We start from the raw sequence: 14,743 nt of genomic DNA, 5'->3' as shown, positions 1-14,743 counted from the left end.
GAACATGCTCGTTTAGCTTGGAGGAGTTTGTTATTACCCACCTTCCAAAGCCTACTTCTGTCAATTCGTCAAACTCATTCTCCGTCCAGTTTTGTTCCCTTGCTGGTGAGGAGTTGTGATCCTTTGGAGGTGAAGAGGCATTCTGGTTTTTGGAATTTTCAGCATTTTTGTGCTGGTTTCTCCCCATCTTTGTGGATTAATCTACCTTTGGTCTTTGATGTTGGTGACCTTTGGATGGAGTCTGAGTGGACGTGCTATTCCTTTCTGTTTGTTAGTTTTCTTTCTGACAGTCAGGACCCTCGGCTGCAGGTCTGCTGGAATTTGTTGGAGGTCCACTCCAGACCCTGTTTGCCTGGATTTCATCAGTGGAGGCTGCAGAACAGCAAAGATTGCTGCCTGTTCTTTCCTCTGGAAGCTTCGTCCCAGAGGGGCGCCTGCCAGATGCCAGCCAGAGCTCTCCTGTGTGAAGTGTCTCTCGGCCCATACTGGGAAGTGTCTCCCAGTCAGGATACACGGGGGTCAGGGACCCACCTGAGGAGGCAGTCTGACCCTTACCAGAGCTCATACGCTGTGCTAGGAGGTCCGCTGCTCTCTTTAGAGCCATCAGGCAGGGATGTTTAAGTCTGCTGAAGCTGTACCCACAGCCATCCCTTCCCCCAGGTGCTCTGTCCCAGGGAGATGGGGGTTTTATCTATAAGACCCTGACTGGGACTGCTGCCTTTTTTTTCAGAGATGCCCTGCCCAGAGAGGAGAAATCTGGCAGTCTGGCCACAGCGGCCTTGCTGAGCTGCAGTGCACTCCGCGAGCTCCTGAACATCTTGTTCAATAGAATACTCAGCATCCATATAAAACATGAATGCAAATTTATATGAATTATGAAAAGACATCCAAGTTGTATTGTTATATGAGGAAAAGCAGTTTACATAACAGGATGAATATTAAGATTCTGTGTGTGCATGTGACACATAGAAAAACATCTGGAAGGATGTGAATCACAATGTTAGGTAGAGAAAAAAATTAATAGTGCTTATCTCTACAGCATGAGAATTTCGGTGATTTTTTTTTTTTACTCTGATGGAGATTTTTAATATAGTTCTTTGTTGTTTGAAAGTTTTACATTGAACATTTGTTACTTTAAAATTAAGAGGAAACGTTTCTATTTTGAGAAGAACCTGACTGAATTGTGTTGTTTTGAAAAAGAAGTTCACTTTTAGAATTTTAGGCAACAGGAGAGGATGTTCTCAGTCAGGGGCCACCCTTGGCACCTTGATAAAGTGGACAAACACCTTCATACTGTCATGTATAAGCCAAGATACTTTCTTCCTGCAGCAGCGTGGCCTTGTAAATGACGGGAATGGGCTTTCTTACTCTTTCTTCCATTTCATTTGTATACGTCACTGTGATATCATTGCCATAATTTTTTCTTCTCTGGTTTTATTTTTCAGGAAGATTTCGATGTCGATCATTTTGTGTCTGACTGTAGGAAGCGGGTCCAGCTGGAAGAACTGAGAGATGACCTGGAGCTCTACTATAAACTTCTGAAAACAGCCATGGTTGAACTCATCAACAAGGATTATGCAGATTTTGTCAATCTTTCAACAAACTTGGTAAACTTTAAATCCACGGTCCCATTTACACACATACAATTTCTTTCTCACTCATACTTATTCTTAGAAGTGTTGTGTGTTTTTAGAAACCTTTTAGTTGATGTCCTCACAGAAATTTGAAGAGATCACTAATGTCATCAATAAAATAACCAAACTTTCTTGATATACAATTTTGCTTTTTTACTTATTTAAGACTATTCTAAATTAAATATTTTTTGAATTTGATATTATTAGTGAAAAACAAAGGCTAGCAATAGCAGACTGGTTGTTTTTGTTAGCTGCTGATTACCATGAAATCTCTCTGGCTTAGACCAATTTGCAAGAGCAAATATCAACTGTTCTTAAGGAAGTGTTTAATTTACTTTCAGATGCATACGCTAGCCACAGCTAGATTGAGGGAACATTGGCCAATATTGATCTTTAGGAGGCTTGGTTTTATAAAATGTAAGAATAGTTTGTCATGAGCATATCAGCTGTTTATATAAGTAGGTTAGAAGTGCTTATGTTTTAATACTCCCGAAGTTTGCCTTTTGGTCATCCTGTTCCTATTTTATTTTACTTTTAAAACTCTCTCCAAAGAAGTACAGAAAGTAGCCATCTCCATGGAAATTTTAAGAAGCATTAAAATTAATGAGCCATATTTGCATTTGGGAAATGTACGTCTAAGATAAATGTTGTAGTAGGATTAGAAACCTAGAAAATTATATTTCCATTCTATTTCATTTGGATTTTTCTCAAGGGTTATAATGGTTAGGATAGATATACTCCTTGAGACTTTCACATCAACTGGTTGAATATTGTAAAGTACAGACAGATAGCTCTTTATCTCCAGTTAAAATTTCTCAAATTCATTAAAATATTTTATTCAGAGGCAAATTGTGCCTAAGGAGGCTTTTATTTATTATGACTTCTCTTATTTTTATAGTTTTCATGTACATCAAAGGTTTTTTCACATTCTATCAACAATGTTTATTATAAAATAACATTTGTTATTTAGTTACTTAGCAATATATGGTTGTTCATTTTGTTGTACAGAAAGAATAACCTAAGTCTAGCACTACATTGATCATTAAGTAGATACTTAGCTGTTACTCTTGATTGTGAAGTGTGTGTGCCAACATGATTTCTGCCTTTAGGTTGGCATGGACAAAGCCCTTAACCAGCTTTCTGTGCCTTTGGGACAATTACGAGAAGAGGTTCTGGTAAGTTTCCCGAATAACATTAAACAGTTTACCCTAAAGCATGATATGCTTGTTTGCCCCTCCAAAAAAGAATTCCTTTAATCTGTTAGGTTGTTGATTTTTGTTTTTTGAATGTTTAGTAATTATAATACTCATCCTCAGAAAAGTTATAAATCGTTCTCTATTTTTTCTGTGTGATACTATAACTAAAAAAATTTATGTTTGATTTGAATATGACAGTTTCTTAGAGTAGACAGCTTTAAAATGTGGGGGGAGGAGAAGAAGGCTATTTGAAAACTCAACTTGTTACTGTCAGCTCACTCATATGTAGGTAGTCACTAATTTAAGAATAGCTTCTATTTTAAAAATTTGTAGTTTTACAAATATTTTCCCAAATAATATTTTGTATATTGTTAGGTTCCTAGACTAGTCCACAGAAGCTCTTTAAACCCTCATGTAACCAAAGGATAATATACAATTAATGTAATAACTAATTGTATTTATTTTAATGTTTCTATGAGATAATGTCTGCTGTGAGTTGGGACTCCCCATGTCTGAGCCATTGGAGACAGGGACTCCATCCGGATGAACAGTAGAGAAGGGAGTTTTGGCATCATTTTCAACAGAAAAGTGTGCTACCCTGTCCTGTCCCTGCTGGTCCACCCCACAGTCTGTGTCAGGCACCCTGACTTCCATGCTGTCTTAGCATTGATGAACTGTCATAAACTTGGTTCATTGCACCATTATTACCTGTGTATGTCACCATTAGATTATGCGCAGCTTGTGTAGCCTTATGCACTTAGCCCCTAAGACAGTCCCTGGCACATAGTATGCTCACAGTAGGTGACATAAGTAAACATTCAGTGCATGCGTAGTGCTGAAAAAAAAAATGCAGAATAATAGAAATGTCAGTGTTTAGAAGTCCATAGGAATAGCAGGCAAGAAATAATTCTTAAAAGAGAGGTCTCGAGTTGTGCCTCGAACTAACAAATATTTTCAAATGTTTACGTCTTGTTTGATTTTTTAAAAAAGCTTTTAAAGTACTTCTTCTTGGCATGGAAGGAAAATTGTTTTTGTGATCCACTGTTGGATTCCACACTCTGGGTGGCTTTTACATGGCTCTTGGGTGGCTCTCCTGCCTTCTTTTCAGTGTACCTCTTCCTACCCCCCAGCCTTGGGGTGTTTTCCGAGCCTCAGTCCTCAGTCCTCAGCCCTGTCCTCTTCCTCCTCTCCTCTCCTCTTCTCTCCTCTCCAAGTGCTCTCCCATGGAGGTGGATTCACTCTCCCGAATTCTGCTCTGTCATTGTTGACTGCTGTCTCACCTGCAGGCTCTAGTCTTTTCCTTGCCACCTGCCAGCACCATATGCTCTCCCTCCTTCCACAGCTGTCTCTATAGCCACCTTTTTCCTGATTGGTTTAGCAATAGACCTGTTCTTCCTTTTTGACCTCCAACTCATGAAGCTACTCTGTGAGATTCTGCAGCCGTTGAGAAATGAGACTATTTCTATCTTGTTCACCATTGCATCCTCATTGGCTTGCACAATAGCTGACATTTAATAGGTATTTTATAACATTTGTGGGATGAATGAATTCATTTTTCTATGGAATTTTTGTGATTTCTCCGGTTTATTCTAGTTTTTCCATTACTTTCATTTTGGCCCTAATTTCTGATTAATTCATTAGCTTCTGGACATGTTTCTGCACCTATAACCTCTCCCTTTTCCTTGCCTCCCGTTCTTGACTTCTTGATTCTGAATTTTCCCAAAACAACTTTTTCATGACATGTTAGTACCAAAAATGTGTAGAATCTGGTCTAAAGTCTTATCTGGTCATAGTCCTCTTGAATTAACCCTTCCTGTTTTATTTCTACTTTTGTCCAAATTGATGCCTGCAGTACCCCTGGATGTATTCCTCACTGGTCCTGAAATATGTCATAACTGTTCTATCTTCCTGCCTTGTCTTCTGATAATCTTTTCTCTATGCTTGTCAGCATCCATAAATTTTTAGAATCTACCTCAAGTCTCATCTCCTCCACCAGACACCCTTATACCTTGACTCCGGTTATCCTTTCTTTACCCTGACCGCTTGTGATGCTCGCTGTATATATATATTAATTTTCTTTTGGCAGCCAATCCTGCATGACCTTGGCTTTATATGTCATTTTCCCCTTAAATCTTGAGACACAAACAGCAATTGTGTCTAATATTTTGTAATTTGTCAATATCTGTGTAATACTGGCCTGTAGGTGTTAAGTCCTGTGGAATTGAATTAAATGTGTAAATTTCATAATGTTACAAAACAATCTCTGCAGTACTTTTTTTTTGTCTTTTAAAGAGCCTTAGGTCGTCTGTCAGTGAAGGAATTCGGGCAGTTGATGAACGAATGTCTAAACAAGAAGACATTAGGAAAAAAAAGGTATACTCAAATATTATAATATTAAAGCATTGATTCACTATAGCACCTTGTAGTAACAAGCACTTTCAGGCATACGGTCTGATTTACTCTTCTTGATACCTTTGCAGAGAGGAGTGTGATGTCTCTCTTTTATAGTAAAGTGTTTTCTAAATGTATTTATTAGATGTATTTATATATTTATTTTTCTTTTGATAACTTTAGTACCCAAGCACACTTTTTAAAATCTCAAGGGAGAGAAGCCTGTTTTAGAGAGCTTCTGTTTAATTCTCCTTTAGATGCCTTCTCAGCTTTCGTCCAAAGATTCAAGAATGTAGTGCATTGCTAGAAAAGATTGTGTACTTCTTGAGAAGGGGATTTTTGCCTGTTTTATCCACTTATATCCCCAATGTGTAGAAGAATGTCTTGGTTCATGGTAGATGCTTTGTAACTATTTAATGAATGACTTTATTTTTGTTATTTTATGAGTTTTTATAATGTTCCTTGATAATATCTGCCTTATGTAATAAATGTCTTTAATGAATTGGCACTTACGTTTATCGGTATATCATGCACATGTAAATGAAGAGGACAAATATGATCGGAAACTAAAAACATGAAAAAAGGATCTTATGAACATAAATGTAGTTCCAAAATAAAGGTTTATTTAAGATGGGGAAAAGAGGCCAGGTGTGGTGGCTCACACCTGTAATCTCAGCAGTTTAAGAGGCTGAGGCAGGCAGATCGCTTGAGCTTAGGACTTTGAGAACAGCCTGGGCAACATAGCAAAACCCTGTCTTTACAAATAATACAAAAAAATTAGCCAGATGTGGTGGTGTGTGCCTGTAGTCCAGCTACTTGGGAGGCTGAGGTGGGAGGATCACTTGAGCCTGGGAAGTTGAGGCTGCAGTGAGCCGAGATCACAGCACTGCACTCCAGCCTGGGTGATAGAGTGAGACCCTGTCCTAAAAAAGATGGAGAAAAGAAAGAAGGAATAAGGATAATATTAAAAACAAAAAAAAATAAGTTTTTTTAAAAATTCTAAAATTGTGATAGAATATTGAAATATGTTTGTTCTAGAAAGCCAAAAGATTTGCATTCTTGGGAATTTAGTGTTATGTAGAAATACTAAAAATATAGAAAGCTATAGGTAATTTTACGTTGACTTTTGACTTTGTATTTTCCTGCACTTAGGATGATGAAATAAGATAATTAAGATTAAACATGACAATAACTTTTTTCCTTAATTTTTATTTATAGATGTGTGTATTGAGGCTTATACAAGTTATTCGGTCAGTTGAGAAAATTGAAAAAATCTTAAACTCTCAAAGTTCTAAAGAAACCTCTGCACTAGAAGCAAGCAGGTAAGTATTTTTTACTAAATAACTCATAAATTAATACTTCACATCCAGGGTAAAAATTTTTTTAGTTAGAACTCATTTCTGATAAAGAAGAAAATCCCAATCTATGGCTTAGTGTTTTTAAATGTAGCTCAAGCAAAGCAGAGTGCATGAAATGGTAAAGCTTATACATATTATTATATAGCCTTGATGGTCGTAGGCCACTGTTCCAACACAGCACCTTTCAGGGAGTCAGAGAACGTGTACTTTCTGTGGAAGGTTTTTATTTTTGAAATTGCCTTACCCATGGACTAGTGAAATCCCTACTGACCTTCAAGGTGTGGAATAGCAGTCATCTTATTTAGACAGGCCCAGAGTATTCCAGTTGATGTATCTTGAGGTTCAAAACGCACGAGTGTTATTAAGAAATAGTGCAGGACATATTTCACTGAAATTTATAAACAGCAAAGAAAAAGCTTGCAAAATAAGCAAAAGATGACTGTTTCCTTTGTTATACTGTAGTGTCTTATTACCTTCCCACGCTGAATTTAAAATCAGTCAGGTAGTTGAGTGACTCAGAAAATGAATTGAATGGATCATTACGAACATTAATGGGAAACTCCATGGTGCAGTGGAAAGAGCATGGGCTTACGTTGCATGTACCAGCTGGGTAGCCTGAGTCAGGTTATTTCACTCTGTGTCTTGGTGTTGTCATCTCTCATATAAGGCTAATAGGAACTCCACTTGCAAGACTAGTAGCCATAGAGTAGACCCTCATACATGTCTAGTTTGGGCCTAACACAAGCATCTCTGAAAGTCACATTGATAGCCATCATATTTTTCCTTGACTAATATGGGATAAGCTACAGGAAAACCAACTAGGACCAAATGGAATATATCTGCAGTTCAAAGTCCTGATCGTACTATCAAGACAAGTTGGATTTCTTAATTTTAGGAATCAGAATTTTAGATTTGGAGAGACTGTAGAGACAGTATGCTGTGTATCTCTCATTTTATAGATGAGGAGATGAGGCATCCGAAAAGGAAATTATTCTCATGTCCTAGGTCTCTACTTTCTTTCCTGATCGAGACGTATAAATAAGTGGTCAATCACTGCCATCTTTTTTCTTCAGCCTGTAGTACTTCTGCTTCTGTCCCTTCTGTTCCCCTTCATCTGCGCTCATCAGAGTCCCCATCAGTGTCAGTTCTGAGAGCCCAGTGGAGCCCTGTTCCACTAACTGCTCTGCTTCTGTCTTCCACTCAACAGCGTTGACAGCCCCTCCCAACTGTGTCCTCACTTGGCGTCTGTGATACCTGCCTCCTCATTTTCTTTTCCTCCTTCCCCATTCCTACTCTGTTCCTTTGATGGACTCCAGTGCCCTTTTTCATGCCAGCTTTCTCCAGGGCACTGTTCTTGGGACTGTGCTCTTGATCAGCACTTTCTGGGTAACCTCATCCAACCCCATGGTTTTAATGGCCTCCTGAATGCTGATCTCTTTATCTGCAGATGAACTTCTGTAGTCCTCAGACTCATCAGTCTGATGACTGCGGGGAGTCTAGTGGACGTTCTCCAGGCACTTCACATTCATCATGTTGAAAACTGAGCTCTCATCTTCTTTCCCTGCCTCTCTCCACCAGCAAAAACATTTTACTCCTCCCTTTCGTTCCTTGTCTTAGGAAACGGTGCCTTTATTTCCTGCACTAACGGGGCTAGACATCTTGGGGGAGTCATTTTCTCCTTTTTTAAACTTCATCTCCTTCTTGCATTCACTAGGCAAGCCCTGGAGAGTCTGCTGCTCTAGCGCCTCTGAGATTGAGAGATGTCTGCCTCCCCTCTCAGTTCTCCCATTGCCTCGTTTCAGGCAGTGGCCTCCTGACTGACCTCTCATTTTCTCTAGGACAACTAACTCTGGCTGCCAAATGGATCTTTTAGATTTGTCTAATTACATCTTACTATGTGATTGGGAAACAATGGTTTCCTAGTGTTTTTAGGGTAAATCTTAAACTCCCAAGCTGCTCCTTGCCACTTCTATATTCTTCACTAAAGCTATTCGGAACTACTTGTGGTTCCCTGACTGCCCTGAACATTGCTGATTTATGCTTCCTTAATTTTACTATGTGTGGCCATTTGTTGTACTAAAAGCCCTTCCTACTTCCACCTCCCTTTCACCTGCCTGATTTCTTTTTATTCCATCCAAATCTAGCTCAAAACATGCTTAAAGTATGGAAAGTTTCAAAATACCGTGCTAAGTGGAAAAAAAGCAGGTTATAAAACGATATGGATTTGTTTTGTAAAATTTATTCTTCTCTTTTATGTGGGATACTGTTGATTCCTTCCACTTTCTTTAAAACTGTCTCACTCAGTTCTGTGAGAGAAAGTACAAACAAGACACTACAAGAGTTCCCTTCCATAAAGCTCGATTACAAGACCACCTCTTTTAGGAAGTCTTCCCTGACCTTTCAGATTTAGATGCTCCATCTCCATGCATTCATCAGGCCTCCGGGTCATCCACCAGACAACTTACGGTTGAGACTGGAACTGTTGATTGACTTGCATGCCTTCTCCATCAGTCTGTAAGGCCCCTGACATCTTTACACCCACAGTGTCTGGAACTAGTAGGTACCTAAGAAAAGATACCAAACGTCTCCCACTAGTGGGGAACGGGCTTCTGATGACCTCAGTGATGTCTGTTTCTAGACATACTCTTATATTATTGTATTGTATTATATTCAGTATGTTATATTCAGTATAATAGACACTGCACTCTTCCTTGCTCCGAATCATCTTTGAGGAGCTTTTCTTAAATTCAGATCTGCAAATTTGAGCTGCAGAGAAGGTAAAACCAGGGCAATATTACTGAATAGTAGATATACCATGCTTGTTAAGCCAAGAAACATTTAGATAATTTATAAATAATTAATTCACACGAGATTATTCAGGAAAGAGTTAGGGATATTCAAGACAGACTGGTTAACCTTTTGGTTAGTCACACTGGGCAGTTCCTGTTCCTCTAAACTAGTTTGGATGCTACAAATACAGAACTGGGTAGACCACTGATGGTCTCAGTGCAGCATTTTATATGTCCTCATGATATGGACATTTTTCCTCACTAACTGATGAGCCATCAGTGTACACAGGATGCCTCAGTATACACAGCAGGTGATTATGCCTTTATACTTCTCCTCTGCTATTTTACTTCCTTTTGAGTGATATTGACACTTTTTAATATGTTTGGGGGGAAAAAGTGCATTTATTATATTTTGTGCCAGGTACATAAAGAATGCCCTCTCACTAGGACCCAGAGCATATAGGCTGACTGCTCTTGCTGTTTGGTAAATGTAATTTTAAAGTAAGTTATTACTATTTAAATTTAAAATAAGATACTTTGAGATATTTATTGCTGCTGGAGGGTCAGTTTCATTTATTGAGGAGACAAGTGTATTTGGTATTTTAGAAATATTTAGAGGTATTTTAGCAAGGAAAATGAGGCAGGCAGAGAAGTGGAAAGGATCCAGCTATAAGAAATGAGACGGAAAGAGAAAGAAAAGATAAGGAGGGAGAGGGGGAAGGGGGAGAGGGGGAAGAGGGAAAAAGAAGGGAGGTTAAAGCTGAAGAAGAAGGTCATGAATGAGAGAGCTTGGAGTCGGTGGCAGAAACACATAATTGCATGTACACAGGCCTGGCCAGCCCTGCTGCTCTCTGGTCCCTGTGGGTCAAGGCCAGGCAGCATCGGCAGCTTGTACTCAACAGATTCCCCAGTGCACTTAGAACATGCTGTGCATGTGGCTCTTGGGGAACATTGACTGATGGCACAAAAGATGCTTTAGCTTTCACCTTGTAACAGGTGGCCACGTAAAACACTCTGACAAAAATCAAAATATAGTGGGTATGAAAGTCTCTCACTGCCATGCGTGTGATGTATTCTCGTGGAAATAGAGACCTTAGGGATTACACTTCTATAATTGTTTTCTCTACTAGCCCCCTTTTGACTGGACAAATTTTGGAGAGAATTGCCACAGAATTTAATCAGTTACAGTTTCATGCTGTTCAAAGCAAAGGCATGCCTCTTTTGGACAAAGTAAGGCCGGTAAGTGTTGTTTTGGATTTCCACAGTTTGGTGTTTAGGGACTTGCTAAATAATTCTGGTTTAAACTAGTAATATTGTTGATCTACAGGGTTTTGAAGCTAACTTTGCATTTTTTTTCAATTTTTCATTTTTTGGGCCCCAGCTTCCTAAGTGTCACACGTTATAGATTTTGTTTAAAGACTCAGTCACATTCTCCAGATGATAAGAGTAAAATTAATTCTGAATTTCATGGAATTGGACATATTATATGATGTAGACAATTAATTTATCCAAAGCCCTTAATTGGATTTTAAATCCATGATGTTTCCTAAAGATTGACTTTGTAGCTTAAGAGGAAGGTAACTTTTTTCTCATTCTGCAATTCTGTCTAAATTCTTCTTTGATGAAGCAGAGATTTACTTATAAAGTGATTGGGTTGAGGCGTTCATTGTTATTCTCCAGGAAAAGTTATTATTTTGATTTTATCTATGTCATCATCTTTTGGTGTAAGAGGCTTGTTATATATCTATTTACAGTTTCAGAAATTGTTATAACTAGGGCTTTTTTTTACTTACCCCCCTTTTCTTGCAGCGTATAGCTGGCATTACAGCCATGTTACAGCAGTCACTGGAAGGTCTCCTATTAGAAGGCCTTCAGACGTCTGATGTCGATATAATACGGCACTGCTTGCGGACTTATGCCACGATTGACAAGACACGGGATGCGGAGGCCTTAGTTGGCCAAGTACTAGTGAAACCATACATAGACGAGGTCTGTGTACCTCCTTCAGCAAACATTCATAAGCTTCTGTTCTGTCTTTGACTCTTTACTGGGTGTGAGGAAGATAAGAAGAGAGAACAGAGATCTTTCTGGAAAGATTCTCAGTTCCTACAGTACCAGCTGTAAGGAAGGCTTGGTTACAGTTGGGAAGTAATGTTACGGTGCCAGGAATTGGGCGTGCCCTCTCAGGTGTCCCAGCAATGCTGCGGCTCAGGCTTCAAGGGCGAGATTCTCGCCTAGGGAGAACGTGTGCATCCACGTGCTTTTTAGGTCAATTTTGTGGGAGACAATTGTTCCTCAGTAGTTGTTAAAAGAATGTTTTCAAACCACTGGTCTTGTGGGTGGACTAAGGCAGTTAAGCAGTGACAACACTGCAGTGTACGAGGAAGGTGCAGAGAGTGCTGTGAGCGTGGAAAGGTGTGTGAGTGGGGTAGACAGTGGTACCCTCAAGTCTTCAGGGAATAAATGACATTTGGCCCAAGTCTTGAAAAATACAGAGGAGTTTGCTGGACCAGGAAGGTGAGAGGAGGAATATTCAAAGATCAAGGGCTTTTATAGCAAATTAGCCGAGTAATACCTTAAATCTAGAACGTGGCTATGCAGTATCCTTCACTTAAAATATAGGAAACAAGTATATCCCGCTTCTGAGCAGCCAGAGTATAGATTGCGCCATATAAAGTTGCTGATATTCAACAGTTTCTGACATACAAAAATAGCAGCTTTGTCTGCTTCAAACTGAGAGAAGTCACTGAGCCCGTCCTGGGTGTTTGGGGACTTTCCTCCAGTGTCCTGTCAGTGTGAATGTTCTGACTGTTAGTAAATACAAAGATTATACTCACATGATTTCAGGGTGAAAGTCTTGTATTTTTTAAAGTGGAAAGTTGAGACTCCCAATGATAAAAATGAAATGTAGGGACTAATTTTAATAATTATTTTGGCTTTAAGATTATTAAAAATAAATGATCTTTCAGTTCTCTCTGTTTATATCATGTTATATTCCATAGCTGTCTCTATGGGGGTGAAAAAATTATGTACATTATTTCTTTGTCAATAAGTGAAAATTTTTTTTTGTGGTTCGGGGGACAGGGTCTCACTGTGTCGCCCAGGCTGGAGTGTAGTGGCATGATCATGGCTCACTGTAGCCTCAACCTCCTGGGCTCGAGCAGTCCTCCTACCTCAGCCTCCCAATTAGCTGGAACTACAGGTACACACCACCATGCCTGGCTAATGGTTTTTATTGTAGGGACGAGGTTTTGCCATGTTGTCCAAACTAATCTTGAACTCCTAAGCTCAAGTGATCTGCCTGCCTTGGTCTCCCAAAGTGCTGGGATTACAGGCATGAGCCACTGTGCCCAACCAATGAAAATATTTTAGTCACTAATCTGTTCCTGTTTCACTGAACTGAATCTAGTGTGCTAAATTAAAGAAATATTTGAACTTTCAGTGGCACATTAAATTCAGTAGCCACATTGTGTTTTATTTAAACTCAACTTACCTTGTCATATCATTCTTGACTCCCAATTTTATCACAAAAAATAAAATAATAAACTAATATATTTTCTTCTACCTTTCTCTGCCTGAAACCCTTCTCTAATCTGAATGATGGTAGAAGAAAAGGCCCAGATGAAGACAGTGAGGAGTTGTGGTGGAGAATCGTGTGCTCTGCTTTCAATCTTTTTTTAAAAGATGTTATTTTATTTTCAGACTCACAGAGAAGCAGATGAGAGTGCATGGTTTGTCAGCCCATGTCTCCCCCACAGTCGTAACTGTGCAGCCTAATCCGAGGAACTAGTTTTGAATGTGACCTGTTATTTACTTCACTGTTTAGAAAATGTGTCACAGGGAGGAGGGTGAGCGTGAGGAAGCAGATTTGTAAAGTTTTCTTTATTGTTTTCTCTGAAATATATAGTTTGTACTTCCCTTTTAAATGCTTTTTTAAAAAATGATATTCCTTTTGATAGGTGATTATAGAGCAGTTTGTTGAATCTCATCCCAATGGCCTTCAGGTCATGTATAATAAACTCCTGGAGTTTGTTCCTCACCATTGCCGCCTTCTTCGAGAAGTCACAGGAGGTGCCATCTCCAGGTAATTTAAACAACCCCGTGTGGACCCCCATCTCCCTTTCAGTGACCGCACCTGCTAACTGCAGGTGCACGATGGACGATGACTGTCTTGTATGAACTGTCTTGTATGAATCCATTATGAATCTTGTTATTTCATTGTTTCTACCCGTGGTACTGTGAGGCAGGTTCCATTAGCCTCATTTCAAAGTTGTGGAAACTGAGATGAAGCTGAGACTGAAGACCACATTTCCGAATCCAAAGCCTAGCCTTTCTTCTTCTCTGCACTTTTTCCTAAATTTAGTTTGAAGTCAGAATTGCTTTCCTTCCATGATTCTAATACGTCATAATCTGTCTATAAATATTAGTTCAGTTTAATTCAACAGGTTTTATACTAATTGTGAACTCATCTTCAATTTTTCCTCCTTTTGTTCAGTTTCCATGACTTCCTGATTCTCTTTTATAAATATCCCATTACTTTTCACCATTGCCATTGTCCCAGTCCAGGCCTTGTCATCTGCTGTCCACAATAATAGAATCTTCCCACCCTGTCTCCCTGCTTCCAGTCTCTCCCTCTCTAGTCTAGGCTTCTAACTGTCATTTTTACCCAGAAATCTGAGATTCATAGATTTCTTCATAAATCTTTAGTGGCTTCTCAGTGCGCATGGAGGAAGATCCAGGCTTCTCAAAGCAGGGCATGAGCCCCTTTTTGTTCTTGCCTGGTAACTCTCCACTGTAGAACTCTGTCTGCCTTGGAACTTTCCCTCCATAGCCCTGGATGCTCCAGCCACACAGTGCTAGCTGCCTTTCCCCAGCTCCCTTGTACTCAGGTGCTTCTGCGTTTTTCCTCTGCCTGCCCTGCCCTTCCTGTGTCCTTTGTTTTCCTGTCAAACTGCCTCTCCACATGAAGCTCCAGCTCAGATACCACCTCCTTCAAGAGACCATCCTTGACCAAGCGTAGTGGCTCACACCTGTGATCCCAGCACTTTGGGAGGCCAAGGCGGGCGAATCGCTTGAGGCCAGGAGTTCAGGACCAGCCTGGGCAACATGACAAAACCCTGTCTTAAAGAAAAAAAAAAGACCAGTCTTTCTCCTAATATTCAGCATTCATCATGTCCTCTGGATTGCATAATGTGTTGCTCTTGCATCTGCTGAGTACTGATTTCCGTGTTGCATTATGATCACCTCTCCGCTGCTCACACCTTCCCCTGCCTCTTGACACAGTGTCTTAGAGCTAGCAGCTGCCCAGTTAGTGCTTGCAAAATGAAAGAATTAACTATGTTTAATGATCAAAAGGCAAATAAGGTCTCTGTTTT

The 14,743-nt window shown here is 39.6% G+C and overlaps 1 protein-coding gene across 2 annotated transcripts in view; it reads left to right on the top strand.

Moving 5' to 3' along the window:
• COG2 (component of oligomeric golgi complex 2) overlaps positions 1-14,743 on the top strand; it is a 51,142-nt gene that overhangs the window by 15,556 nt on the left and 20,843 nt on the right. For both annotated transcript variants that reach the window (XM_054437183.1, XM_063671256.1), the window contains exons 2-8: positions 1,446-1,607; positions 2,744-2,809; positions 5,123-5,203; positions 6,440-6,543; positions 10,499-10,607; positions 11,178-11,357; positions 13,328-13,452. In XM_054437183.1, the coding sequence (XP_054293158.1) occupies positions 1,446-1,607; positions 2,744-2,809; positions 5,123-5,203; positions 6,440-6,543; positions 10,499-10,607; positions 11,178-11,357; positions 13,328-13,452 (827 nt within the window). The remainder of the gene's footprint in view (positions 1-1,445; positions 1,608-2,743; positions 2,810-5,122; positions 5,204-6,439; positions 6,544-10,498; positions 10,608-11,177; positions 11,358-13,327; positions 13,453-14,743) is intronic.

The sequence above is a fragment of the Pongo pygmaeus genome, chromosome 1 (genome assembly GCF_028885625.2).
Source record: "Pongo pygmaeus isolate AG05252 chromosome 1, NHGRI_mPonPyg2-v2.0_pri, whole genome shotgun sequence".
In the NCBI taxonomy this organism is placed as follows: Eukaryota; Metazoa; Chordata; class Mammalia; order Primates; family Hominidae; genus Pongo; species Pongo pygmaeus.
The sequence above is the reverse complement of the archived record's forward strand: the minus strand, read 5'-3'. Positions and strand labels throughout refer to the sequence as shown.